Consider the following 26,376-nt stretch of genomic DNA (forward strand, 5'->3'; position numbering starts at 1 on the left):
CGGCCCCGCCCTTGGATCCCTCCGCCTCAGGGGGCGGGGCCGCCGCCCGCACCTGCCGCCGCCCGCCCACCTTGACGTCATGGTAGCAACTGGGGGCGGGAGGGGGGGCGACCCGGGGCCTGTGCGGCGAGCCGAGGCCTCTCCTGCACGACCAGGACAAGGCCATGGCAAGATGAGGGCCACGGGGTGCGCTTATGCTGCTAGGGATGTGTCCACGCGCGGATATCCCGCCGACTCCCCCAGAAACCTCGAGGCAGGCGCCTCCACCCCCGACTCGCAAGAGCACCGAGATGGCTAACTCGGCTGCCGTTCTCTGAGCCCACCTCCCAGAGTGTTCCCTACATGGAGAGAGCAGGACAGTGGGACATTCGCTGTCCAGCTGGAGGGGGTCCCGATGCCCACCCTCCGGAACGGGGCCGCAGCTGCAGGCGGCGAGCAGCTGCTCGGGCGGGAGGGGCGCGGGCCTGGGCTGCCAGGGACTCTTTGGCGGCGCGCGGCGGAAGGAGCAACGCCGGCGGTACTGCGATTTCTTCCAGCAGTTTCTAGGGCTGTCTCGGCGGTCTCAACCCCTCCCCCCGAGGCTCCACCTCCCCCCGCTGCGGCGGGGGCAGCCGCTCGGCTAGGCGCTACCTACTGCCCGGCTCTTAATGCCGAACTGTGTCCCCCCCCCCAATGCTCCTACTGTGCGCTATGGTTAGACGACCCCGGCCCTGGGAGCCCCACATTGCTGCGGGGGGGGGCGGGGGTGGAACGCGGGATGGCGCCCAGAGAGAGGGATGGCTGACCTGGATCGGTCGCAGGGCACGTGATCTGCGGGGGTGAGTGACTGCGGACACCTTTCTGTGAACAGACCGGGGACCCCACACTGATGGGTGGGACACTCCCCACCCCCCAGCCTCCGAGGTGGCCCACGGACAAGGCGCACGGGGCCGTGCGCCCTCCCTTTGCGAGCACTGCAAGCTGCTTCTCAAGCTGGTTTCCCTTTTTCTAGCACTCTTGCCTCCTGCAGCTCTTTGGACCTAGGGAGAGGGAGATCTCCATCTTATCAGATTAGCGGGAGCTCTAGGCAGCTGCGTGAAGATGCTAGTCACGGGTTGGCCCAGTTCCAGGTGCCAGAACCAAATTGCGCTAGTACCTCCGCCCTGCCTTCCCACTGGGCTGTCTGTCCAGGCCTCGCCTGTCCGTCTAGCCTTGCCATTTTCCAAGGCCGCCTCTGGAAGCGAGTTGGGCTGATGAGCCCACCAGGAGAGAATGGCCACTCCGTGCTCTGTAAATGTTCCTCTCCTTTCTTTGCCGGCTCTGGCCAAGGTCTCCGACGCCACCGCCCACACCTTCCTTCCTAGTGCGTGCATGCAGCCCATCTTCCCCAATGTGCTTTCATTGTTTAGCAGTGGTTGCCTTCCCATTTTCCTTTGCCTCTGTCCGCTTCAGTTCACCTGACCCTGCTGTCTTTATCCTCTCAATTGTATCGGGAGAGAAGCCTGTAGAAAAATCAGTGAATATAGAGATTGCTAAAAAGACCCCAGTGTGCTGCATTGAATCAAAATCTAAAACTATGAACTTAAGACTCACCATACCCTCTCTCAATAAAAGGGGCCTAGGTGTTCTCGAAGCTGGACATGCAGCTCCAGAGTAAACACATACCAGGCCCTGCGTTCCCTAGCTCTTAAGCGACAGCTTTCCTGACCTCTAAACGGGCAAAATCTAGTCTACACATTTCATGAACAGGAAAACGAAGGGTTCCATGAATAGCAGGGTCCCTAAACCCAGGCTCCTTTCAGGTTGGAAGAGGAATGGGGACAGAGGCATGGCCTCTGAAGCAGACCAAGTCTGAAGCAGACCAAGAGTCACTCCTATGCATGAGCTTTCCTTTGGCTGGTCCCCAGCAATGTCAGCTCCTGAGCAGCTTCCTGGGACTTTCTTAGTCGGGAAAAGTATACTGGGCATGTTGATACACACCTGTAATTCCAGCACAGAGGCAGCCGAGGCAAGAGGATTTCAAGTTATAGGCCAAGAGTGAGACCTGGTGCATTAATAGTTAAATAAAAAAAAAAAGAGGGGGGGAGTCATTTTGCACCAACTTAAAGATTCCTTTTACTTTGCTGGGTCTGGTGGCACGTGTCTGTCTCAGCATTAGGGTGGTAGAGTCAGGAGGATGCCTTTAATTACAAGGTCAGTCTGAGCTGCTCAGTAACAGAACAGTTAAGGGTTATGTAGCAGATTCTGTCTCAAAAAACCGAGGGGGAGGAGGGCTGCTTAGGGAACAAGATGACTCAGTGGCTAAAAACATTTGTCCTTGTCCTGCAGGCTTCATAGCCTAGACCTGAATTTGATCCTCAGATCCCATGGTGAAAGGAGAGAACTTGCTCCTGAAATTGTCCTCTGACCTCTGTGTGTGCACAGAGGTGCCAGTGTACCCCCCCCCCACACACACACGTGCTTTTTTTATTTGGGGGGTTTTTTGAGGCTGGGTTTTTCTCTGTAGTCCTGGCATCCTGGAACTTGCTCTGTAGACCAGGCTGGCCTTGAACTCAGAGATTCACCTGCTTCTGCCTCTTGAGTGCTTAGATCAAAGGTGTGCACCACACCACCACCTGGCTCAAGTTTTTTTTTTTTTTTTTTTTTTTTTTTTTTTTTTTGTTTTTCGAGACAGGGTTTCTCTGTGTAGCTTTGGAGCCTGTCCTGGCACTTGCTCTGGAGACCAGGCTGACCTCGAACTCACAGAGATCAGCCTGCCTCTGCCTCCCGAGTGCTGGGATTAAAGACGTGCATCACCATCACCAACGCCCGGCTCAAGTATCTTATATACATGATAAATACTCTTTTTTTTCCTTGGGGCAGGGGATGTCAGAAAATAACATCTCTATTGCCCGGTAGTTGTAGTGCACAGCTTTAATCCCAGCACTAAAGAGGCAGAGGCAGGCAGATCTCTGTGAGTTCATAGGCCACAGTCTGGTCTACAGATTGAGTTCCAGGCCAGGCTCCAAAGCCACACAGATAAACCATGTCTACAAAAACAAACAAACAAACAAAATAGTATCTTTCTATGTAGCCTTGCAGGAACTCAATTTGTAGACCTGGCTGGCCTCTTTTAAATGCCCTGGAGGGGCTAGAGAAATGGCTCAGCAGTTAAGTAAGCACTGGCTGTTCTTCCAGAGTACCAGGGTTCAATTCCCAGCATCCACATGGCAGCTCACACCTGTCTGTAAGTCCAAGATCTGACACCCTTTCACAGGCAAAATACCAATGCAAATGAAATAAAAATAAATTATAAAAAAATAAAAGTAAAAAGTGGCCTATGAAGGTGACGCACACCTTCAGTCCCAGCACTGGAGAGGCAGAGGCAGGAGGGTCTCTGTGAGTTCGAGGCCTGCTTGGTCTACAGAGCGAGATAGGCTCCAAAGCTACAGAAAGGCTGTATGTGTGTGTGGGGGGGGGTCTTGAGCCAGGCAGTAGTGGTACACACCTTAAATCCCAGCACTTGAATGGTTGAGACAGGCGGATCTTGTCGTCTATGGAGTGAGTTTCCAGGATAGCCAGGGCTACACAGAGAAACCCTGTCTCGAAAAACCAAAAAAAAAAAAAAAAAAAAAAAAAAAAGTGGCCTGTGGGCTGGAGAGATGGCTCAGCAGTTAAGAGCACTGGCTGCTCTTCCATAGAACCCAAGTTCCATTCCTAGCATCCCAGCGCTTGACCACCTGTAACTCCAGCTCCAGGGGATCCAAAGCATCTGACTCCACAGGTACCTGAACTCAACTGCACACACACCCTGCCACACACACACACACACACACACACACACATACACACCACATACCACTCATACACACACACACATATACCACATACTACTCACACACACACACACACACCACACATACACAATTTAAAAATGTTATTTTTTAATAATTTATTTTAATTTTATGTGCACTGGTGTTTTCCTTGCAGGTATGTTCATGTGAGGGATCCAGATCCCCTAGAAAGGAGTTATAAGACATTTATGAGCTGCCATGTGGGTGCTGAGAATTGAGCCCAGAACCTCTGAAAAAGCAGCCAGTGCTCCTTAACCACTGAGCCATTTCTCCCACCCCTAACAAATTATTATTATTGTTATTATTATTATCGTTTGTTTTTTTTTGAGACAGGGTTTCTCTGTGTAGCTTTGGAGCCTGACCTGGCACTCACTCTGTAGCACAGGCTGGCCTCGAACTCACAGAGATCTGCCTGCCTCTGCCTCCCAAGTGCTGCATTTAAAGGTGTGCACCACCACTGCCTGGCTCCCAATAAATTATTTTTTTTAAGGTGAGATCTCTCAGTAAGTAAAGGTGTTTGCGGTGTAAATGGGATGATCTGAGTCCCAGAACCCACATAAGGAGAGAATTGACTTCACAAAGTTGTCATCTGGCCTTCAGTGTGCCATGGCATGCACCCACCCACACACATAATAATAAAATTAATTTTTAAAATTTTCTTTGAAAAGGCCCCTAGCAGTTGGGACCAGGACCTGTCCCTGATGCATGAGCTGGCTCTTTGAAACCTACTCCCTATGGTGGGATGCCTTGTTCAGCCTTGATGCAGGGGGAGGAGGTTGGTCCTGTCTCAAGGTGAGACCAGTGTGTGTTGGGGGGGGGCTCGGAGAGCAGTAGAAGGGAAGGGAAACTGATTTGAACGTAAAATAAGTTTTAAAATGATGAAAAAATTCACTTTAAAAAATTGTTCTGGGAAAAAACCAAATTGTTCCGGGTAGTGGTGTTGCACACCTTTAATCCCAGCGCTCTGAAAGGCAGAGGTAGGCAGGTCTATGAGTTCAAGGCCAGCCTGGTCTACAAAGCGAGTTCCAGGACAGGCTCAAAGCTATACAGAGAAACCCTGTCTCAAAAAAAGGCTGGACCATGGTGGTGATGCACACCTTTAATCCCAGCAGAGGCAGGTGGATCTCTGTGAGTTTGAGGCCAGCCTGGTGTACAGAGTGAGTTCCAGAACAGCCAGGGCTACACAGAGAACCCTGTCTGGGAAAAAAAAAGAATGTGCTGGATGGTGGTGGTGCATGCTTTTAATCCCAGCCCTTGGGAGGCAGAAGCAGGTGGATCTATGAGTTGGAGGCCAGCTTGGTCTACAGAGCAAGTTCCAGGATGGTCAGGGCTACACAGAGAAACCCAATTTCAAAAAAAAAAAAAAAACAAAAACAAAAAAACAGTGTTGTGGGTATGCTGAGAAGCCAAAGGCCTTTGGAGCTGGAGCCAGATTTGGGTGCTGGAAGTCAAACTCAGGGCCTATGGAGGATTGGTAAGCACTCTTAACTGCTGAGTCATTTCTCTAGCCCCCTAAAATAATAAAAAAGAAAAACAGAGGTGGTGACTGCCTTAAATCCAGCACTTAGGAGGTGAGCATGAGACCAGCTTGGGCTACAGGCCAGATATTATAGTAAGACCCTGTCTAGAAAATAATACTTCTAATTTAAAAGAAGGGAAGAAGGGCTGGAGAGAGAGCTCAGTAGTAGGATGCTTGCCTGGCATGTAACACAAATACAATTAAAAATTCCATTTCCCTCTGAGGAAGCAGCCTGGGAGACTTGTCTGTGTCGGGAAGCTCCACCCTCCCTCCACTAACTGACAGTCCCAGATTCCCATTAAAAGCCTAGCCTGAGGATACAAAGTGGTATATGTGGTAGGGGCGGGGCTCTGGCCCATAGCAGGCCTGGGATGAACCAGGGTGGCCTGGGGAGAGGGACAGGTTTAGGGCCTGTGGAGTCAGGTTAGTGCAGAGGTCTGCTTCCAGAAGAGAAAAGGCCAGGAGACTCCCAGTGACCTAGAAAGGAACCATAGCTCAGGAGCCCGTTTGGTTAGAACTCAAAGTGGCCCTGAGGCAGTGGCTAGGTTATAAAAGCTGCAGGTACCTACTGAATCCTAACCTGAGTGAGGAAGGCCATCAGAGACATCCTTAAACCCCCTAAGCCTCCAGGACCGTTGGTCCAAGCAGCAGCTGCCACTGCCACTGTTCCCATGATGGCGTTTATTCTTGATCAGGCCTCAGAAGCTGTTGGAAGGCGGCCAACTAAAACAGGTATTAACAGGTCACTACCTGCTGCAGCCGGGCCCATGCTTGTTTTCCTATGACTTGTAGGCAAAGACTTATTTTTGCAATTGTTAGTGAGCCAAGATAAAAAAAATCAGAAATATAAAATCAATCCCCCTCCCACTCCTCTTTGCCCTCACTCTCGCTGCCTGTCTTTTTCTTTCACTCTGATTGGTTTCTCAGTGTTGTCTAGGCTACTTCAGCTTCCAGAATGCTGGAACAAGCAAATGCCACCATGTCTGAGTTAAAGATGGTATTTTGATATGTGAGATCTGAATTTTAGTTTCTATAAAGTTTTGAGTGGCTTTTTAATTTTTTTCATTTATTTTTTACTTCTTTTGTGTATAGGTGCTTTGCCTGCCTATGTGCACTATGTTACACAGTACCCCTTGGGGCCAGAAGAGGGCACTGTTTCCCTAGACCTGAAGTTACAGATACTTGTGAGCCACACCCTGGGCTCTGGGAATTAAACCCCCATCTTCTGCAAGAGCAAGTGCTCTTAACTGCAGAGCCATCTCTCTAACTCCCCAAATGGAAATATTTTAAGGTTGGAATGTAGCTCAGCTGGTAGAGAGTGTTTGGCTGGCATGCAGGAAGACCTAGGCTGGATTCCCAGCACTGACTGAACCAGTCATGGTGGCTCATTCTTATAATCTCAGCACTTGCTAGATAGACTCAGAAAAATCAAAGTCTATGGTCATCCTTGTACTGCATAGTAGGTAGCCTGTCTGGTATGTGTGTGAAAGGGGGGGGGAGAAGGAGGGCGTGTGTGTGTGTGTGTGTGTGTGTGTGTGTGTGTGTGTGTGTGTGTGTACAAAGGAGTCTCAGGCTGGAGAGATGATTCAGCAGTTAATAGAGCTTGTTAGTCTTCCCGAGGAACTCAGTTTGGAGCTCACAGATTCCTGTCACTCACACATCAGGGGATCTGACACCCAGAAAATCAAATCATATCCTTTCTCTGTATTTATTTGCTGGCCTGGGGACTAAAGCAGAGTATCTCTCAAATGCTAAACCAGAGGGCTACCACTGGGCTTAAGCCCCAGCCCTTCTGAAAGTTTTGTACTTGTATGTACACCTGTGCGTGCAGCTACTCAAATCTATCCCTGCACAAAGGCAGTGGATCCCTCGGAGCTGGAGTTACACAGGTGGTTACGTGGGTGCTGGCATCCAGTGTGGTCCTGATGATTGTGTAGCAACCCATCTTAATGGTTGAGCCATCTTTGCCTGGGAATGCTGGCATACACCTTTAATCCCAACACTCAGGAGGCAGAAGTAGGATGATCTTTGTGAATTTGAGGCCGGTCTGGTCTACATAGCAAGTTCCAAGCTAGCCAGGTCTATAAGATTATGTGGTGAGATCCTGTTCACCACCGCCCCCCCCAAATAGTTGGAACATTTATAAATATTAATCATACTTTAGGTTATAGATAAAGTTTCAGCCAGCTGGTGGTGGCACATACCTTTAGCCCCAGGACTCAGAAGGCAAAAACAGGCAGATCTCTGAGTTCAAGGTCAGCCTGGTTTATAGAACAAGTTCCAGGACAGCCAGAGCTAGACAGGGAAACCCTGTCTGTCTTGAAAATTCAGAAATAAAATAAACGCTCAATTGAGTGTAAAAACTGGACATTATCCCAGCACTCCAGAAGCTGAGGCAGGAGGACACAGGATGTGGAAATGACTTGGCACTCAAGACTACTTGCTGCTCTTCCACAGAATCAAAAGGCAAAGAACCAAGTGAGTTCAGTTCCAGAACCATGTTGGGTGGCTCCTAACCACTTAAAAGTCCAGCTCCAGAGACACTTGGTGCCCTCCACTGGCATCACTGGACTCAATGAAGCTGGAGTTACAAGTAGTATCAATCACCCACGGTCGGTCCTGGGAACCGAACACAGGAGCAAGCAAGCACTTTTACCTGCTGTGTCATCTCTCCAGTCTTCCCGAGGAACTCAGTTTGGAGCTCACAGATTCCTGTCACTCACACATCAGGGGATCTGACACCCAGAAAATCAAATCATATCCTTTCTCTGTATTTATTTGCTCTCTCTCTGTTTTTTTTTTAAGATTTATTTATTATGTATACAGTGTTCTGTCTGCATGTATGCCTGCTGGCCAGAAGAGGGCACCAGATCTCATTACAGATGGTTGTGAGCCACCATGTGATTGCTGGGAATTGAACTCGGGCACCCCTGGAAGAGCAGTCAGTGCTCTTAACCTCTGAGCCATCTCTCCAGCCCCCGTGTGTTTGTTTTTCCAGACATGGTTTCTTGTGTAGTTTTGGAGTCTGTTTTTTTGTTGTTGTTGTTTGTTTGTTTTCGAGACAGGTTTTCTCTGTATGTTTTGGAGCCTGTCCTGTAACTCCCTCTGTAGATCAGGCCGGCCTGGAACTCACAGAGATCCACCTGCCTCTGCCTCCCAGGCACTGGGATTAAAGGCATGCACCACCACCGACTGGCCCAAATGAGACTCTTTACAGTGTTCTGCCTGCATGTTTGCCTACAGGCCAGAAGAAGGCACCAGATCTCATTGCAGATGGTTGTGAGCCACCATGTGGTTGCTGGGAATCGAACTCAGGACTTATGGAAGAGCAGCCAGTGCTCTTAACCTCTGAGCCATCTCTCCAGCCGGAATTAACCTCGTATAGAATGAGGTGAACAAATGAGAGTCTTAATATTTGTAAATTTCTCAGATAAGCTTGAGAAAATGAACTAGTCATTTGGTTAAGTCTATTAAATCAAGACAGCAAATAGGAAGGTGGAGAGATGGCTCAGGGGTTAAAACCATACACTGCTCTTGCAAAGGACTCAAAGTTTAGTCCCAGCACCCACATCAGGTAACTAACAACTATAACTAATGCTAACCCTATAACTCCAGCTCCAAGGGAATCTGACACCTTTGATATCACATACACATACTCACATAACACATACACATAATTAAGAAAAGTAAAAATAATACTATGGGGCTGGAGAAATAGCTCACTGGTTAAGAACACCAGCTGCTCTTTCAGAGGACATGGGTTCAATTCCTACCACTCACATGGGGCTCAGAACCGTTTGTAATCCAGTTCCAGGGTATCTGATGACAACGTCTCTGGCCTCTGTGGGCATCAGGTTAGTACCTGGTGAACTTACATACATGTAGGCAAAACACCACACATACTATGTATGTGTATGTCTTTAAAATGCAACATAGCTAGTTACGGGGATGCATGCTTGTGATCCCAGCAGGTAGGCAGGAGGATGAGATCTTCAAGGTCAGCCTCAGCTATATAGAGTGTTTGAAGCTAACCTTAGCTACGTAAGCCCCTATCTTGTGTGTGTGTGTGTGTGTGTGTGTGTGTGTGTGTGTGTGTGTGTGTGTGTGTGTCAGGGAGGCCAAGTGCATGCACAATATCCTAGGGTTCTACCCCAGCACTGCATAAGCTGGCATGGTCGCACAGAGCCTGTAATGTCAGCACTCAGGCGAAAATTCAAGATCACCGTCAGCTACATAGTGACTTTAAGGACAGTGTGGGCTATGTGACACTGTCTCAAAAAAGTAAAAACAAAACAAGAAAGGCAGTGTGTAGGAAATCTGCAGAACTGGGGTCTGCTTAGTCAGTGAAGGAGAGACAAAGGACCTGTGGGCTTTCTGGCTAGTCAGTCCAGCCTAAATGGTGAGCTACTGGCCATGGGGAGATGCTATGTCATGGGAGGTGGACAATTTTCCTGAGGACGCATCCCAGGTTGTCCTTTGGCCTCTGCATGCATGGCCACACAGGTGTACCACCCCTACATGAACACATACATGTATACACATATGCTCATTAAAAAGAAAACACGGTTGTCGAGGATGGTGGCACACACCTTTAATCCCAGCACTTGGGAGGCAGAGGCAGGCAGATCTCTGTGAGTTCGAGGCCAGCCTGGTCTACATAGTGAGTGCCAGGATAGGCTCCAAAGCTACAGAAAGGCTGTCTTGGGGGAGAGGGTGTCTTGAGCCAGGCAGTAGTGGTGCACACCTTAAATCCCAGCACTTGAGAGATTGAGACAGGCAGATCTTTTGAGTGTGGTCTATGGAGTGAGTTTCCAGGATAGCCAGGGCTACACAGAGAAATCCTTTCTCAAAAAACTTAAAAAAAAACTTGATTGCTGGCATAATCAAGAAAACTAACAACACATTTAGAAGACTTTTTAAAATTAGTGACTATGAATCCAGGTATGCTGGCACAAATCTGTAATACCAGCACCTGGGAGGCAGAAGCAGGCAGATCTTTGTAAACTTGAGGCTAGTTAAGCCTGCCTTACCTACAAAGGAAGTTTGGGCTTCCTAAGACACCGTCTCAACTAGAGATAGCAAAAGGAGGAACCAGAGGACAAAAGGGGAAAGAGGGAGGAGAGGTAGTGATCACACAAAACCCAGCCTGGAGGTCAAGGTTACAGGCAGGAAGGTCCACCAGCAAGAGAGAGAGAGGCTGAGACCTTTCTAAGAGACAAAAGGGTAGGGCTGAAGGCTGGGGGTGGTACATGCTTGTAATCCCAGCACCCAGGAAGTGGAAGCTGGAAGATCAGAGTTCCAAACCAGCCTGGGCTACATAGTGAGTTGCAGGCCAGCTTAAGCTACAACAGTGAAGTCATACCCTAAGCTACAGTAGTGAGTTCCAAGCTAGACTAAACTACATAGTGAAAGCCTGTGGGCTTGTGGAGTGGGAACTCCTGGGTTGGAGGGAGGCAACTGTGGGCACCAAGAGCCGCTGTCCAGCAGGCAGAGGACTATGTGGGAGAGATCCGGTCTGGCTTGAAGACCCAGGCCTCGTCAAGCTGACAGTTATGGGCAAGAACAGAATTGCTAAGGGTGGTATGGTGACAAAAGGGACATTTGCAACCTAGCCCATTCTCAAAATATAAATGGAAACCTCATTAACCTGACCTATTACCACACCATGACCGCCCATCTCTATTCCAGGGACCCAAGTCCCTAAGGTATGTGACTAGCCAGCCCAAAATAGTCATAGACCTGCCCCCTCTCCTACTGAGAAGTCCTCCCAAGCTTGACCTCCTCCAGTGCTCCCAACCCCTTCAAGGGACAGTGAACAGTACCATGAATGAAGTTTATGCTGGAGCTGACCGGTCAGGGTAGGGACCAGCTGGCACCACATGCATGACCTATTTAAGGTTCTGCCTGCCACCTGTCCCGCCCCAGGCACTTAACCCCCTTTCAGTACACAGGTCACAGCTGACTGGATTTCTGAGCCATCCGCTCTGCTCTGTGCCTGCCTCTACTCAGATATGGGACTGGGAGGGCTGCCACAGTGATCCTGGGTGGCAGAGACACTTGAACTCTCGCCTGGTGTGCTGACTGAGTTCAGTGTGCCAGGCTTGGGATCCTTGGGCATGTGGATGGGTGCTTCTAGTGTTCCAGAAAGTGGACGAGCCTTGTCTTCTTGTCCCTTTCTCTGAGAACTGCCATGCCTGCGTGTAGGGTGAGTAGATGATAGGGGCTTAGAGGATTTAGTAAGCTGCAGTTTACAGAATCTTTTCTTGTTCTTTGACCTGTCTGCTTTCATTTTCTACAGTAAAACAGGCAGAGCAGGAAATAGTCCCAATCTGTAGCTATTGGGAGGACTGTTAGACAGTGAGTGTACCTAAGTGTTGGGCAGAGGGACAAACTATTGCTGTCACTCAGCTCAGTGATTTTCCAGGTGTTACCCTCCCTGGTTTACAGAGACTCTGAGACACTAAGTACCTGGTTCAAGGTGACCTTGACACAAGGTGCAGTGGAGGTCCCACAGTCTGACTTTCCCAAATGCCTGAGTTCACAAGCAAGTGGGGAAGGTGCTCCCACTAAGTGACCTGTGACATCACCTACCTTTCTCAGCGTCAGCAGCCCCTCCCCCGACCCCAGCATACATCCTGCCCTCCACGGACTTGATTCCTAGCCGCTGACTGACTACAGCAAGAGGTAATATTATACACACTGCGTAGTAATACACACTTGAAGTCCAGTAACTAGGTAAGGCTTGGTTCTCAGGCTTTCCAGAGCCTGGAGGTGTGGGGGAGGGGAGCAAGTAGCCTAGATAGACCACTCCAGGTTGCGTAGACTCATCTGGTTACTAAGGCTCTTACCTTCTTACCCTGCACCATCTCTGGACAGATGGCTGTAATTCCCTTGGCAAGTCCTTACTGATACAGTTATGTCCTGGTGAGGGGAACCAGAACCACGGAGGAGGAGAAGCTTGTTCAGGTTTGAACACCTGGGGCCCCAGACAGACACTCTACGGATCTGAATTCAAGCCGTGGCCGCCCCATCCTCAGAAAAAGCCAAGGAAGAGGTTGCTGCTGTCTTGGGCAGAAAAAGGCCTTCACAGCGCCCTGCTGACCTACACTTAGCACTCCCCACAGCCTGAATCCAGAAAGCGGCTGGTTATTTGGACTGCCACAGCTGTAGAGGCTGCATAGACACACCTTGAAAATACAGGGAGCCCCAGTGGACTGCTAGGCTCTCAGAGCCTGGCTAGGACAGAGCCTCTGATGGGTTAAAGGGGACCAGGACTCTGCCCACCCTCACCCTAGGAACCAGATGGTCCCTAGGGACCTGCAGACTCTGCCAGCCTGGCCTTGGCACCAGATCTTCTGGCCAGCCTCCTGAAGTCACTGTTCCTGTGTCTGCACTGACCAGACAGCGAAGCTCTCTTTAGTGACTGCACTTCTCAGCTCACATCCATTTTGAATTGCTATCAACTTAATCCTAAGAATAATTTAGTTTTTGTGAGAATTGGGGTTCTCCTGTTACTCCACCTCCCTTTTATCCCTGTTTCCACATTTCCTCCTTTCTGTACCTAAATCAGCTTTGTGTTGTTGATTTTGATGCAAGGTTTCTCTGTGTAGCTCTGGCTCTCTGTAGACCATGCTGGCCTCGAACCCTGAGACCCACCTGCCTCCACCTCCCGAGTGCTGCGATTAAAGGTGTGTGCCACTCCCCACTGGCTAAATTAGTTTTTGAAAAAAAAGGTAGAATTTACCAGTCTTCTCATATAAACAGCAAAAACCAAACAGATCCCTGCAGTCTCGGGCTGGCCGGCTCAACGGCAGTAGACTATGACCACAAGGGGGCGCACCGAAGTCAACACCATCTTGGCCCACACAGTAAAGAGAAATTATTTGTGTTAGCGGCAGCCACCCAAGAAAGGACAGAAGCTTAATAGACTTCTTTGAACAGAAATGTCAGGAAGTGGTGTCCAGCACAGTGGCAGGAAGGATACCTGGCAGTCCTTTGCTCAGCCCTCCCTCCCTCATAGAAAGCAGAAGTTAGCAGTAGTGTTTCAGGATGATCTTAACCCCCCTCCCCCAGCCTGCATGTGGTCAGCCGCCATTACTGTAGTTCCTCAAGCAGAAGACTGGGGGATCAGATTATATGCCAGCTATTTTCCTCAACACTGATTCAGGTACAGAAAATAGTAAAGTCGCTGAATCACAAATGTCTCCCTGTCCTTTCAGGTCAGTACTGGGGGCAAGGACATGAATGCCACCACATAGCTGGGCAGGGCATGAGATGGTGAGAAGTGACAGATGTCACATGGTCGTGAGTTAATGAAGTGGACATCTTCAGAGAGCCTGTAGGAGCCAGGCGCAGCACTCTCAGCTCAAAGAGTCAAACCCGAGAAAAATGCAAACCCTAACCTCAAGAAGAGTATGACAGGAGATAAGTCACATTACAAACAGCCTGGGGAGCAATGGTGGCCCTTGCCTTGAGTCCCAGCACTCAGGAGGCAGAGACAGAATCTCTGTGAGCCTGGTCTACGAAGTCTCCAAAATAAACAACCCTGTCTCTAAAAAACAAACAACAGGGCTGGAGAGATGGTTCAGAGGTTAAGAGCACTGGCTGTTCTTCCAGAGGTCCTTAGTTCAATTCCCAGCACCCACACGGTGGCTCAAAACCATCCATAATGAAATCTGGTTCTCTCTTCAGGATACTTTGGAGAAGTTGGTGCATGTTCCAGAGAGAAGCCCATTGTAACTGCTGTACAGAAGTCCCCTGTGGTGAGGCTATGACTACAATCATAGCCCTTGGGGAGGCTAGAGCAGGACTGCCATGATTTTGAGACTAGCCATGGGAACATACCAGGCCAGCTAGGAATGCATAGCAAGAACCATCTTGGTGAATTCTGAACACTCTTCTGAAAAGCAGGGACCTCCACTCCTAGGCCAGTTTCCCGAAGCCACACTGGGATGGGTTGGAGGAAAACTCAGGAGATAGCCTGCAGGAGCAGGTGAAGAGGGTGTAGGAAGAAATACAGGTTCTCTGGGCACTGCCAGTGCTGAAGAAAGCTGATAGGCCTCTCCGAGTTCCGGGCAAGAGGAAGTCAGTGGAGCTCAGGGAAAGCAGAAGAGACCAGCTTGTCACAGTCAGGGAATAGGCAGTTTGAACCAGACAGCAAAGAGAGGCTCAGGCATAGTTTGACAAAATAATCATAGACTTCAGTGCCCAGTACAACGATACATTTAACTCCCAACACACTATCAAACTTGACCTTATTAAGAACTGAAAACAGCCGGGCGTTGGTGGCGCAAACCTTTAATCACAGCACTAGGGAGGCGGAGGCAGGCAGATCTCTGTTAGAGGCCAGCCTGGTCTACAGGACAAGTTCCAAGACAGTCAGGGCTACATAGAGAAACCCTGCCTGGAGCGCATGCCTTTAATGCCAGCAGAGGCAGGTGGGTATCTGTATTTGAGGCCAGCTTGGTCTACAAAGTTTCAGGGCAGCCAGTTATACAGAGATACCCTGTCTCAAAAACCAAACCAAGACGAACAAAGGAGAAGAAAAGCCACTACCAATGAGGCCTGAAGCCTTCACTTAAATCAACCGTTCTCAGCCTGTGGGTTGAGACCCCTTTAGAGATCAAACAACCCTTTTACAGGGATTGCTTAAGACCACTGAAAAACACACACATTTACATTATGATTCCTAACAGCAGCAAAATGATAGTTATGAAATAGCAATGAAAATAATTTTATGGTTAGGGGTCACCACATGAGGAACTGTATTAAAGGGTCTTAGCATTAGGAAGGTTGAGAACCACTGGTTTAAATGAAGTTTCTGTGAAAAAGGAAGTCCTAAAAGTAGGGCCAACCCTGTAGTCATCAGTAGTCAAAGACCAGCAAACACTCTGGACCAGGAGGCCAAAGCTCCTGCATTTCTGGGAAAAGCCAGAGACACCTCCCAGGGCTGGGGCACTCGTCTCTCATCTCCACTCACACAGCCAATCCTGAGCTGGAGTAGCCGTGGTAATGTCCCCTCCACTGAGACGATCTCACTCACATCCCACATAAACCCACCCTTCTTCCTACCACAGTGTGGTTGGAAAAAGGGAAGGTCCAACCCCAACATGAGGACACATAGGACCCTTGTTCTCCAGGAAGTCTGGCAGCCTGGGCTTTGGTGTCAGGGCCTGGAGCCAAGGTAAGGGAGAACTCAGGCCTCAGCCTTTTCCTGCCCAGGGATGCGGGAGAACAGCCAGAAGCTGGGGGTGGTATTGGCCGGTTTGGCAGAGTTCATTCCAGGGGCTGAGGACAGCATTGTGGAGGAGGGGAGGGTAGCAGTGAAGACAGAGACCTGAAGCTGCTTCCACTGATAAGAAAGTAAGAAGGAGGGGCTGGCGTGTAGCTCAGTTAGAGTGCGTGCCTAGCGTGCACAGAGCCCTGGATTCAGTCCCTAGATCCAGGACATGATGGTACACACCTGCAGTACCAGCACTTGAGGTAAGGCAGGAGGAACAGTTCAAGGTCACCCTCTTGTCAAAAAAAAAAAAAAAAAAAAGAGAAGAAAAACTTGGACTTTTTAGATCTGGGCCACAGTCTGGGGGCACTGGAGTCTCTGAGGCTAAAGAGACTCCACCTCCCCTATACCCAGGTCCAACCTTGCGTCATGTTCAAGTCCTAGACTCAGGCTGCCAGTCTTCCTCTCCAAGGGGTTAAGCCTCGGGAGGACACAGGGAACTGTGGAGGAAAGCAAAGCAAAACAAAACAAAAAAGCCAAAAGTTTATTTAATCCGAGAGCCTCTGAAGGCACCTGGTTTCTGTCAGTATAAAAAGGCAGTAAAATGACAAGGAACGGGGACAAGGAGAACAGGCATAGAAGGAAGGAGAAGGAACATCAACAGATCACATGATACACCAGTCAGCCCCCCACCCCCACCCCATCCTTGTGAGAAGCAGATAGATGGCTCTTCTGGAGCTCTCTCAGCCTAGGAGCGCCGTGTACTTGCTTTAAGCAGGGACAGTCAGAGCTTTCCATGAGAGAATGTGCCTCCTTGCCATTCTGATCCCTCAATCCCAAGTCCATCCGAAGAGGCTCCCTCCCTGGGGCCCAGCACAGGCCAGAAGAAAGCCAAGGTCAGCCAGAAGAGCAAACCTCTGGACCCCACTCATCCCAGGCAGGGATGAAAACGAGCAGGAAGCGGGCAGGCAGTGCAGTCTGTCTGTCCCTACATGGTCACCCAAGTGCCCGTAACAGGAAGGACAATACAGCTCCCAGAGCCAGGCCCAGACAAAGAAAGAAAGACATGATGTTTCCCGCTGTCTCCGCCTCAGCTGGCTTGACTTTCCTAAAAGGAAGGCAGGGAGATTTTAGGAGAGCCCAACCCAGCTCAGCCCCATCCCCCACGCATAAAATCCTAAACTCCCAATCCCGGCACACTGCTTGTGGAAACGGCACACTGCTTGTGGAAACGTGTCTCGGGCAACCTCTGCCCTGTCTCCCACAACACAACTCAGCATGAGCACACTTGAAGCCGTTACCTACACTGCCCATCACTGCCCACCACGACCCCAAGCCAGGCATTTTGCCACAACCAGCTCCTTGCAGCTTTGAGATGAAGGACTCTCTTACTGCCATTTCCCTCTACTGGGGAACATCCTGGAACTCTTAATTAAATTAATCCCTCCTGATGCCACCAAATTCCCTCCTGGCCCCACTCACTTGGGCCCGAAGCACATGCAGAGGCTGGCAAGGTAGCCGTTGGAGAAGGCAAAGGCAGCCATGAAGATGATGAACCAGGCGTCGTGGGTAAAGATGGAACGCAAGTAGTAGCGATGTTTCACTTTGCATAGCAAAAGCAGGGGAATAAACACGATCCTGGAGACCACCAAAACTGGCAACCAGAGGCTATCCTTACCAGGCTGCAAGGAACAGGCAATGGCCCAGCCCATATCAATACCCACTGTCTACTCAGGGGCCCCAGGGACTTGGATAAAACCTCAAGGCCTGGTTAACTTTGGGGAATGCTAATTGCCAGAGGTACAGTGGAGCCTATGGGATACTGATTTTTTTCTTCCTTCCTTCCTTCCTTCCTTCCTTCCTTCCTTCCTTCCTTCCTTCCAGACAAATTCTCACTTATCCCAGGCTGGCCTCAAGTTCACTGTGTAGCCAAGATTGACCTGGAACTTCTGATCCTCCTGTTTCTAGCTCCCAAGTGCTGGGATTTCAGGTATGCACTACCATAGTTGACATATGAGCTGTTCTGGGTCAAACTCAGGGGTTCATGAAGTATTCGAGGCAAGCAGTCTTATCTACTAAGCAACACCCCCAGTCCTAAATACTGGAATGCATATTTTGGTCTGGGTAGATACATGTGCAGGCACATACATGACCCTGCCAAGTTACACACCTAAGAACTGTACATGTAGGCTGGAGAGATGGCTCAGCAGTTAAGAGTGAATACTGCTCTTGCAGAAGACCCAGGTTCAATTCCCAGCACCCACACCAAGCAGCTCACAACCTCCTGTAACTCCAGCTCCAGGGGCTCTGTTGGCCTCTCTGGCCTCTGTGGGCACCTGCACTCACATGCACACACCCCACATACACTGGGTACCTGGACCGTGGTGGCACATGCCCTTGGGAAGCAAAGGCAGATGAATGTTTGAGGACAACCTGATCTACAATAGCAAGTCCAAGGACAACTAGGGTTACCTAGTGAGAGCCTGTCCCAGAAAAAAAAAAAAAAAAGTAACAATACAAATTTAAAAATAAAAACAGGAACTATATACATAGTTAAACATAAGTTATGTATAGATTTGAAAGAGACAGTTCCCTTCCCACTGTATTTTTTTCCCCTTCCTACAGGGTTACAGATGGAACCCAGGGGTCATGGACATTAGGCAAGCCAAACCAGAGAGCCAAACTCCCAGCACTACCCACCATTATACTTTCTGGGGGTCCCTCCTGGCCTCAGTTGGACACTTTGAGTCTACACGCCCCACAGCCCATATTCTACTCACCCACATGCAAATAGCTGTGAGACTCCGGCCTAGCCAGTCAAAGACATTGAAATTTAAGAAACAAGCCACAGGAATGAAGTAGTAGCTCTCTGGAAGAGGAAAAGAGAGACTTAGATACAATACCTGGCCCTCTCTGGGCCTCGGCCTCCTCACTCTACAACAAAGAGATGTTTCCAGCCAATGGCAGGGCAAATAGGCCCATGAAGATCCATCTGGGCAGAAGGGTCCCCAGGCTGCCCATGCTCCACCCCTGGTCCCACTCTAGACACTGGCTGAATCTGTCCCGGAAGCTGGAGCCCTTACTCCAGGCACTGGTGCCGGCAATGCTGGATTCAACCTCAGTAGTCACAGCAGGGAACAACCCAATGGTGACAGTGAAAATGAAGCAGACGGACAAAGCCAGGACTGAGATCTGGAGAGAGAGAAAAGAGATTCCATCCAGGTTTCTAGTTGTCATGGTGACTAGGTACAAAAGACCAAAAAGCCAGACAGTGGAGGCCTTTAATCCCAGCACTTGGGAGTCAAGGGCAGGTGGATCTGAGTTCAAGGCCAGCCTAGTCTGCTACAGAGTGAGTTCCATGACAGCCAGGGCTACACAGTGAAACCGTTTTGAATCCCCCCCAAAAAGATCAAAGAATTCTACACACACACACACACACACACACACACACACACACACACACACACACACACACACACACAGAGCATTCACAGGAAGGAAGACAGAAGAAAGCTCCATCTTAGGTCAGAAAGGGGGCAGCACACCCCAGCCCCACATACATTCTTAAGTATAGCCTTGATAGAGTGGTTTTTGCTGCTGGGTGGAGAGCTGCGAGCTGGTACCCCGGATTCCTCTCTTCCTCCTCTTGGTTCCTCTCCTGCTGGGTGAGAGGTTAGAGAAGGATCTGTAAGTTTTCAGGAGGACAAAGCAATTGGAAAATTGAGCTAGAGGTGGACACCTTCCTTAACTGGCTGGTCCACGGTTATACCCTGACACCCAAGGACCTAAATGCCCTCGATTCAAGCCCCTGGGAGCTACCCTTCCCCCAGGAGCTCTTGTTACTCTCTGTTCCCTCTGAAACTGCTACCTCTGTACAAATGCCCAAGACATTCAGGGTAATCCAAGTTCTCCTATATTCCTTATTGAGACAAGGTTTTATGTAGTTCCAGCTGGCCTTGAACTCACTGTATAGCCAAGGATGACCTTGAATTTCTGATTCTCCTGCCTCTACTTCTCAAATGTGGAGGTTACATGTGTACCACCTTGGCCAGAGCAGGAATCAACTCAGGGCTTTGAGCAAACTAACCAACTCGGCAAAATTCTAAGTCCCCTAAGGTCTCCATGTGTCTTTGCCAGCTCTTAGTCCTATGTTACCCCACCTTCCTCGTGGTCACTGTCCTCCTTTGGCTCATAGCTGCCAGTTAATACAACGTACCCACACCTGCTCCCCCCAGACTTCCTTTAGTAGTTAAGACCTTTACTGATAAGATCCAACTTGGTCTCCTGGTCAGAGGGCCCCTCAAGGTTCAGCTGTAGGTAATACCGATAGAATTCCTGTTCAGCAAGGGAGATGGGGAAAGAAGTAGTGTCAGGGGCATCTCCAGAACCCCAATTTGCCATGTTTCAATTTCAGGACACCCCTGCTTTGAAACCCTGGGCCCTCCCTCATCCCCAAAGCCAACTTCCTCCATTTGCTCACCAGCCGAGGCAGAGCCAGGTAACACACTATGGCCAAGATGACAAATACACAGGCTGTGATAAAATAGCCAAAGGCACTTTCTGACAGCTTGGAGCCACCTGGGGCAGACAGTGGACAAGATCAGACATACTCCACCACTCTAAATCACCCTGTCCTGCCTCCCCACAACCAGCAAGTGGGGCAGTAGGACTCACTGGCAATGGCACAGATCATGGCCACAGAGGTGAAGAAGCCAGCCAGGCCCTGGCCACTCATGATGGGGGCTGTGTAGTTGGCAGGCAGGACGCCAGCCAGACCAAAGAGGCTGGCTTGCAAAACGGCACCAAATGCTGTGGAACAGTGTAGACAGCATGTCAGCAAGGACAAGCAGCTCCCAGGGAGCCTTAACCCGAACTGCCCTTATCTCTGCCCCAACTCCCAACCCGGGCCCAGAGCTCCCCACACCCTGTCCCCCAATTACAGTTAATGAGCACGATCTTGATCATGGTGATGATGAAGAAAGTCAGGGCATCCACCTCCACTTTCACCAAGATGGCAGTGATGAGGAACACCAGCAGGATGGCCACCAGGCTGCCCAGGATCCGAACAGACTGAGAGATCCTGTGTGTGTGTGGGGGGAGGGTCAGGAAGGGCCTGAGTGGAAGGGGGGGCAGCCTGGGGCAGCCTGGGTGGGAAGGCTCACCTCTGATGCAGAAAAGAGTTGAGGCAGGTGAAGAGCAGCAGGGGCAACATGGCACACAAAGTCATGACATTGCTGAAGATGGCACTGAGAGGACTTCGCTCTGGCAAGGTCACTGTGGGGGCAGGCAAGGCCTCGGTGTCCTTGCTTGGTTTGTCAGTGGCTGAGGACACATTCTGGTACAGGTCCAGGCGGTTTGTGAAATACTGTGGGATTTTCAGAGGTTGAGTGCTGGAACCTGCTCCCCTGTGCCCAGAGGCACAGAGTCAGGCCTTGAAAGCCTAGGGGACATGTCCTCTAGAACCTAGTGCCTCCCCCGGTCCCAGCCTCACCTGAGTTGCTGTCATGAAAAAATTCCAGGGGAGCAATGTCCCCAGGCCCAGCATGAAGAAGATGAGCCATACTGCCTTATACCTGGATAGGAAAAAGGCAAAAGTAACCTACCAGCCCACCCTTCCTCCCTCCCAGTCTTCCCAGCTGTCCTAGCTCTGTGTGTCCATGTGCACACGTGTCCTTCTATGAAGGCGTATGGCGATGTGTGCTCCTAAGGTATAGTGCAGGATGTTAGATGGGTCAAAGGAGAAGAGCACAGTTCTGGATGACATGGGTGACAGAAGGCCTTTGGGCTGGGAAGCAGTGGGACCCTCAGATTCAGCAATGGTTTTGGAACTTTGCTAAAGGGCTGGTGGGTAGATAAAAGAATGAACACAAGCCTCTCCCATCCCACCACATAGGCTGGAAGTCATTAGGCAGTCTAAGCAGGAACTCAGGAGTTCCTGAAGGACTCTGAAGTTAAGAAACATCCAGACCATTCTGGACCCAGTGGGACAGATGAGCTGGGTGCCTGAGGGGGCTGGGAAGTAGGGAGCTATAATATCTTTTTCCCCCTCAGCAGACAGAACCAGTTTTGTAGGCCAAACTACCCAGGGTAGGGCAGGGCAAGGCAGGACAGGCAGACTAAGGCCTATGGATGCCATCTGGTCCTGAGCGCAACAGCATAGAGCCAGTGACTCTGGATAGTACTTGCCTATACGCTTAGCAACCCCAGTCCCTGCCCTTAGCCAACGCCCTCGTACTTCAGAGATGGTGGCGAGGAGGCTTGACACAGTGAGACAGGTCTGGCCAGGGAAACAGGAGCTTAGCTCTTTGCAAGCCTTAAGCAGGAATGCCAGAGGAAGTAACCCAAGTGGGCAGGTCTGAGCCATGACCACCACAGGCTTCAAACTTTCCCCTTGAGGTCAAGATTCTCAAGGCTTGGTCCAGAGGAAGGCAAAATTCCAAGGGAAGGCTATGCAGGACAGGAGGGCAGAGGGGGGACTAGGGATCCAGGCAGCAGTGTAATAAAATGGGCAGGATGTTAAGGGGCTGGCCCGGGGCACCAGGAAGCCTGGGAAGTAAATGAGGCAGGAAACTGGGACCTACACTTAAAATCCCCACCTGCCCCCTGGGAAAGTTGCAGAAGGCGGACACCAGATTTTTCAGGTGGGGAATGGACTCAGAAAGATGAAGCTAACCAGTCAGAATGGGCCTAGTTACATAGCCTTTGGCATAGGGGGGAAATTGTGGGAAGAGGAGCTGGGAGGGGCCAAAGACCCAAAGGACAAGGTGGGCATTTGGAAGGAGTGGTAGCACAGCTTCATCAACTTTCACAAGCCTTAGCCCCTTCTAGAGAACTCAAGAGCCTCTTCCCTCGTAACACACATTCCCGGCCCTAACCAGCTTGAGGAAGTTCAAGGGGGCCAGAGACAGGAGGCTAGAAGGGTCAGGCCAAAGAGCAGGGTGGGTGGGCTGAGGAAGAGGCCCTAGGGCAACCCCCAGGGACAGGGCAGTCCTTCCAGATGTGTTTTGGAATGAGGGAGGCAGCCAAGTATCTCCCCACAGTGGTGGTGGGAGGAGCCAGCAGCTGCTGTCTAGCTGCAGAGCCTCAGTGGAAACACTGACACAATCCAGCAGGGGACTGCTGCCCACCTAGCCCTGCAGGCACACTAGCCAGCTCCTGGCCAAGGTATGCAAGTTCCCCACCCCACCCGGATGCAGACCTGACTCAGAATCACCAGCCTGGGAGCAGTTAGCAGTGAGATAACTTCAAGTCCAAATATTGCACCTACCCCAACCCCTACCCTAGACACCCATTCCCTAAGATTCCCAGACCAGCTCCCCTCCCCACCTCCTCCCTAGTACCTGTCCTGAGGCTGGTGGCTGGTTGTCATGGTTCCAGTGTTGTCGGTTGTGCCTGGCTGGCAGCTCCCTCCCTCTGGCTTTTTCTGGGGTAAAGGAATATTGAGGCCCTGTCTGGCTCTGCTTCCACACTGCCCCAGGCCCTTCTCAGACTCTTGGGGGTAGGGCCAGGCACACAGCACAGACAAGGGAAGGCCCCTTATGAACCTCTGTAGGCTCAGGACCACTCAACCCAGCCCCACCTGGCCTTTGGCCCCAGTAAGCCAGATCTGTGGTCTCTGCCTGATTGGACTGCACCTGGCTGCCGGCCTGGCCGCTGCCACCGCTATTTTTATCCAACAGCAGACGCAGTTTATAAGCTTGGAAACCGAAGGGTGGGGATCAGGAGAGGAGGAGGCATGATTGAGAGGCGGGGAAAGAGAGCCAAAGACAGAAGAGAGATGAAGGAGGCCAGGGGCAGTGATGACAGTGGACTGAGAGAGAGGACCCGGAGGCAAAGGGAAGGACACAGAGCAGAGGGGAAAGGAAGGAGAGTGTGAAACAGCAAACAGATCTTCAGGAACTTAGGTCCCCTAGGGCCTGCTGTAAGTCTGTCTGCCTTCTCACTCTCCAGGGCCCCCAATCCCACCCAATCAAGGCTGGGAGGGGGGGAACGGATGGACGGAAGGGACACATGGACACACACAGACCAGACACAATGGATGGACCTTCCCATTCAGTTCCCTAGAATAACCAGGACTCAAGATTCTGCTGTCAGTATCTAAGCTTTTCGTTCCAACCACTCACTGCCTAGGGGCGTCCTGAATTCCTCGACCAGTTTTCCAAGAATATATTTCATAATGATGGGAGGGAATAAGCCTTTTCCACAGCCTAGCATGTATGTTCCTTTTTTTGACCCAAGTCCTGACCCCAGGGCCACCCCATCCCCTCTCAGTTCCTTTCCCAGTCCCAGGCCACTATCCTCTTCTCCTTTGTGACAGTGGCCTTGAAGGGAAGTGTGGCATACAGGCCCTAACAGGGTGTTCATTCCCAAGCTTCTGGCCACCCCTCAGCATCTCTCTCAGGGCCCACTCACAAAGAACAGACACCCAGCACCAGCAGGCTAAGCAGTTCTGCAGCAGGGGAGCAGGACCAGAATATACAAGGCACTCCCTCATATGGACCCGCTCAGACTGCTACTTCTTGCCTAGGGCAGGCTGCTCCTGTCTCATGTCTCATCACTCACCGGATTCGTAGACTCAAAGTGGGCAGTAGGGCTGCAGCCAAAGGAACCCGGGTAGTCCCCAGGAGGGAGTCCTAGCTCAGGCTCAGGCAGAAAGCTGGGTCCTGGGTGAGGGTCCAGAGTGAAAAAGTGGCAAAGGCTTGTCAGGGGAGAATCCCTCAGGCCTCGAGGGGCCCCATTCCGAGGGGCCCCATTCCGTAGTCTCACAAGCTAAGTAGCTGCAGAAGCTGGAAGCACTAGCAAAGCTGGGAGAGATAAAGAGTCACCCTGTAGCTTCAAGATAAGACAGCAGAAGACTCAGCGGGGGAGCTAAGCATGAGGTGGCCAGGTCTGCTCTCAGGTGCAGCTAGCACTTGCAGCCCCGCCCACCCAGACAAAGAGTCACAGCTGATCACCCGTGGCCTTGCAACAGCTTTTACCCTTCTATTGGTAAACCTCAGACTGTCCAAAGGTCTTCTCAGTCCTAGGCAGCAAACTCACACACCTCCTGATGAGGCAGAAGGCTCCTTCCAATGGTTCCAAGAAGTAGTTCCTGAAGGTCTCTGTGTGTCAGCCAGGCACCGTTCTAGGCACAGGGACAGAGTGGTAAGCAGCAGTATTGCTACTTTCTCCTAGGACAAGAAGGCTCTGCTGGGGGGCTGAGGAAAGCCTGAGATCTCAGGTCTCTATTTGACTGGAAAGGGACCCCCGTCACATACAGTCCTCAGCACAGCCACTCCACCCCTCCCATACACCAGGAGAATGAGTGTAGCCTCAAGCCAGACAGGACAGGGGTACACGCTTCCTTCAGAAAACTGGCCTAGACTTGGAGCTTGGAGAAGTATTTATTCCTACACACACACACACACACACACACACACACACACACACACACACACACACACACGATCCCCACCCCACTCCTGGGCACCAGTTAAAGCCACGGACAGACCTTGGGTCCTGCCCACATAGCTAATTCCATTCACAGTTCAGGTGCTTTGTTTTTGCCTGTTCAGTGATCTGATAAGCAGTTTGGGGATTCTGGTGTCATTTCAACCATGCCTTGACCTGTGCAGGTGGTGCCCTGAAAGCAACCACCAATCTGAGCCCTTCCATGTCCCAGGGTCCCAACACCGCGCACATATCTGTTTCTCCACGAAACTCGTGCTACATCAGTCTTTCTTTAGTTGCAGTATGCAGACAACCCTTTTCCAGCTGCCCAGAAGCTAGTACTAGACAGCTTCTACTAGACAAGGCCAACTGAGGTTCAGACAGGCTGCAGCACTTGACAAAAGCTGCAGAGACAGTGGGTGAGGGAACCAGCATGAATACTCAATGTATATATTATTGTAGATTTCTTCTGGGGTGGGGAAGGAGAAATTAAAACGGCTCCCCAGCTAGCCCTGTAGACTTCGAGGAGGGGAATTCTGCTCCAACTAAAGGGTTAAAACAAGTTGGGCGATCCGGGTCATTCTCGGGGCCCCAAATAACATTAGTTTCATGTTCAAGGCACCTCACAGCCATCCCATGACACATACATTATCGCATGCAAAGGTCACACAGGCAGGACATGGGAGGGGGGTGATCAAGAAGAGGGGGCACTAGGTTGGAAAGAGGGCTGGAGTGGGGTGGGGTGCAGGGGTGGAATAAGCCTTCCTCCACCGGGAGCCTGGGTGTGCGCGTCCTCGTCCTGTCACTCATTCACTCTCCGTGTTAAGTAAATGAGGACGCGCCCGAGAAAGGGAGGCCAACGACAGGCGTTTAGCCGGTGAAGGAGCAGCACCCCCGCCTTCCTACGAACACCCGAATCCCTATCCTCCTTGCCTCGGGACAGAAGGCAACGCGGCCCCTCTCTGCTTCAAACAGGAGCGGTCGGTCACATTGAACCGCGCTCACTTGCCGACCCTCTGAGGAGGTCAGCTTGGTGACAGTGGCTTTCAGGTCGAGAAGGCAGGCTTCACCCGGGTCCCCACAGAAGGACCACCCCCAAACCCAGAGCCAGACCCATGCGCGCCACGTGCTGCGCCGCGTGGGGGCCGCACCCCGAGTCCCCGTCGCGGCCGAGGAGCTGGCAGGCCAGGCCTCCCTTCCCCTCGTGGCAGGCCGGACACGCCACGCTGCGCCCCGGAGCCCCCGGCGCGCCCCACCCGGGCCCTCCGAGCACCTGCTGGAGAAGGACACCTCCCGCGCCGAAATCTGCGCGCTCGGCCCGCGCTTCCCGCGCCCGCCCGAGCGCTTTCAAACCCGCCCTCTGCTGGGCCCGCCCCGGGCCGTGCGGGCCACCTCCT

General features: G+C 51.2%; 1 protein-coding gene and 2 long non-coding RNA genes across 14 annotated transcripts; 2 read left to right on the forward strand and 1 right to left on the reverse strand.

Annotated features, from left to right (window-relative positions):
• The first annotated feature begins 97 nt into the window (after positions 1-97).
• On the forward strand, positions 98-7,924 carry LOC103160429. Its single transcript, XR_003479537.2, has 2 exons — positions 98-818; positions 7,789-7,924. It is a non-coding gene; the product is annotated as an uncharacterized LOC103160429 (long non-coding RNA).
• Positions 7,925-8,402: 478 nt separating this feature from the next.
• Positions 8,403-13,894, forward strand: LOC118239674. The gene is made up of 2 exons (XR_004772444.1): positions 8,403-12,015; positions 12,208-13,894. It is a non-coding gene; the product is annotated as an uncharacterized LOC118239674 (long non-coding RNA).
• Positions 13,895-16,075: 2,181 nt separating this feature from the next.
• LOC100754792 (heat shock protein HSP 90-beta) lies at positions 16,076-26,376 on the reverse strand. Of its 12 annotated transcripts, none has more exons than XM_027387396.2 (15): positions 26,253-26,376; positions 24,594-24,674; positions 24,113-24,213; positions 22,891-22,973; positions 21,042-21,123; positions 20,713-20,915; positions 20,491-20,630; positions 20,225-20,359; positions 20,031-20,128; positions 19,807-19,885; positions 19,111-19,211; positions 18,634-18,742; positions 18,331-18,419; positions 17,033-17,232; positions 16,076-16,658 (listed from the first exon to the last, which is right to left on the reverse strand). In XM_027387396.2, exons 4-15 carry the CDS (start codon positions 22,917-22,919, stop codon positions 16,547-16,549), a joined length of 1,377 nt encoding a protein of 458 aa, XP_027243197.1. In that variant the 5' UTR covers positions 22,920-22,973; positions 24,113-24,213; positions 24,594-24,674; positions 26,253-26,376; the 3' UTR covers positions 16,076-16,546. The 12 variants fall into 12 exon arrangements, with proteins under 12 accessions (XP_027243197.1, XP_035308579.1, XP_035308578.1 ...); XM_035452688.1 differs by having other exon boundaries at positions 19,111-19,208; positions 19,813-19,885; positions 24,113-24,354; XM_035452687.1 differs by having other exon boundaries at positions 19,813-19,885; positions 24,113-24,354.

Source organism: Cricetulus griseus (genome assembly GCF_003668045.3).
Source record: "Cricetulus griseus strain 17A/GY chromosome 1 unlocalized genomic scaffold, alternate assembly CriGri-PICRH-1.0 chr1_1, whole genome shotgun sequence".
In the NCBI taxonomy this organism is placed as follows: domain Eukaryota; kingdom Metazoa; phylum Chordata; class Mammalia; order Rodentia; family Cricetidae; genus Cricetulus; species Cricetulus griseus.

Bases quoted from the DNA above. Each gene is read 5' to 3' on its own strand.
- LOC100754792 (XM_027387397.2), bottom strand. From the start codon at position 22,919: ATGACAACCAGCCACCAGCCTCAGGACAG. The intron at 20,631-20,712 runs GTGAGCCTTCCC...ACACACACACAG, and splicing joins AACTCTTTTCTGCATCAGAG to GATCTCTCAGTCTGTTCGGA. The intron at 19,886-20,030 runs GTGAGCAAATGG...CTTGCTGAACAG, and splicing joins ACCTGGCTCTGCCTCGGCTG to GAATTCTATCGGTATTACCT.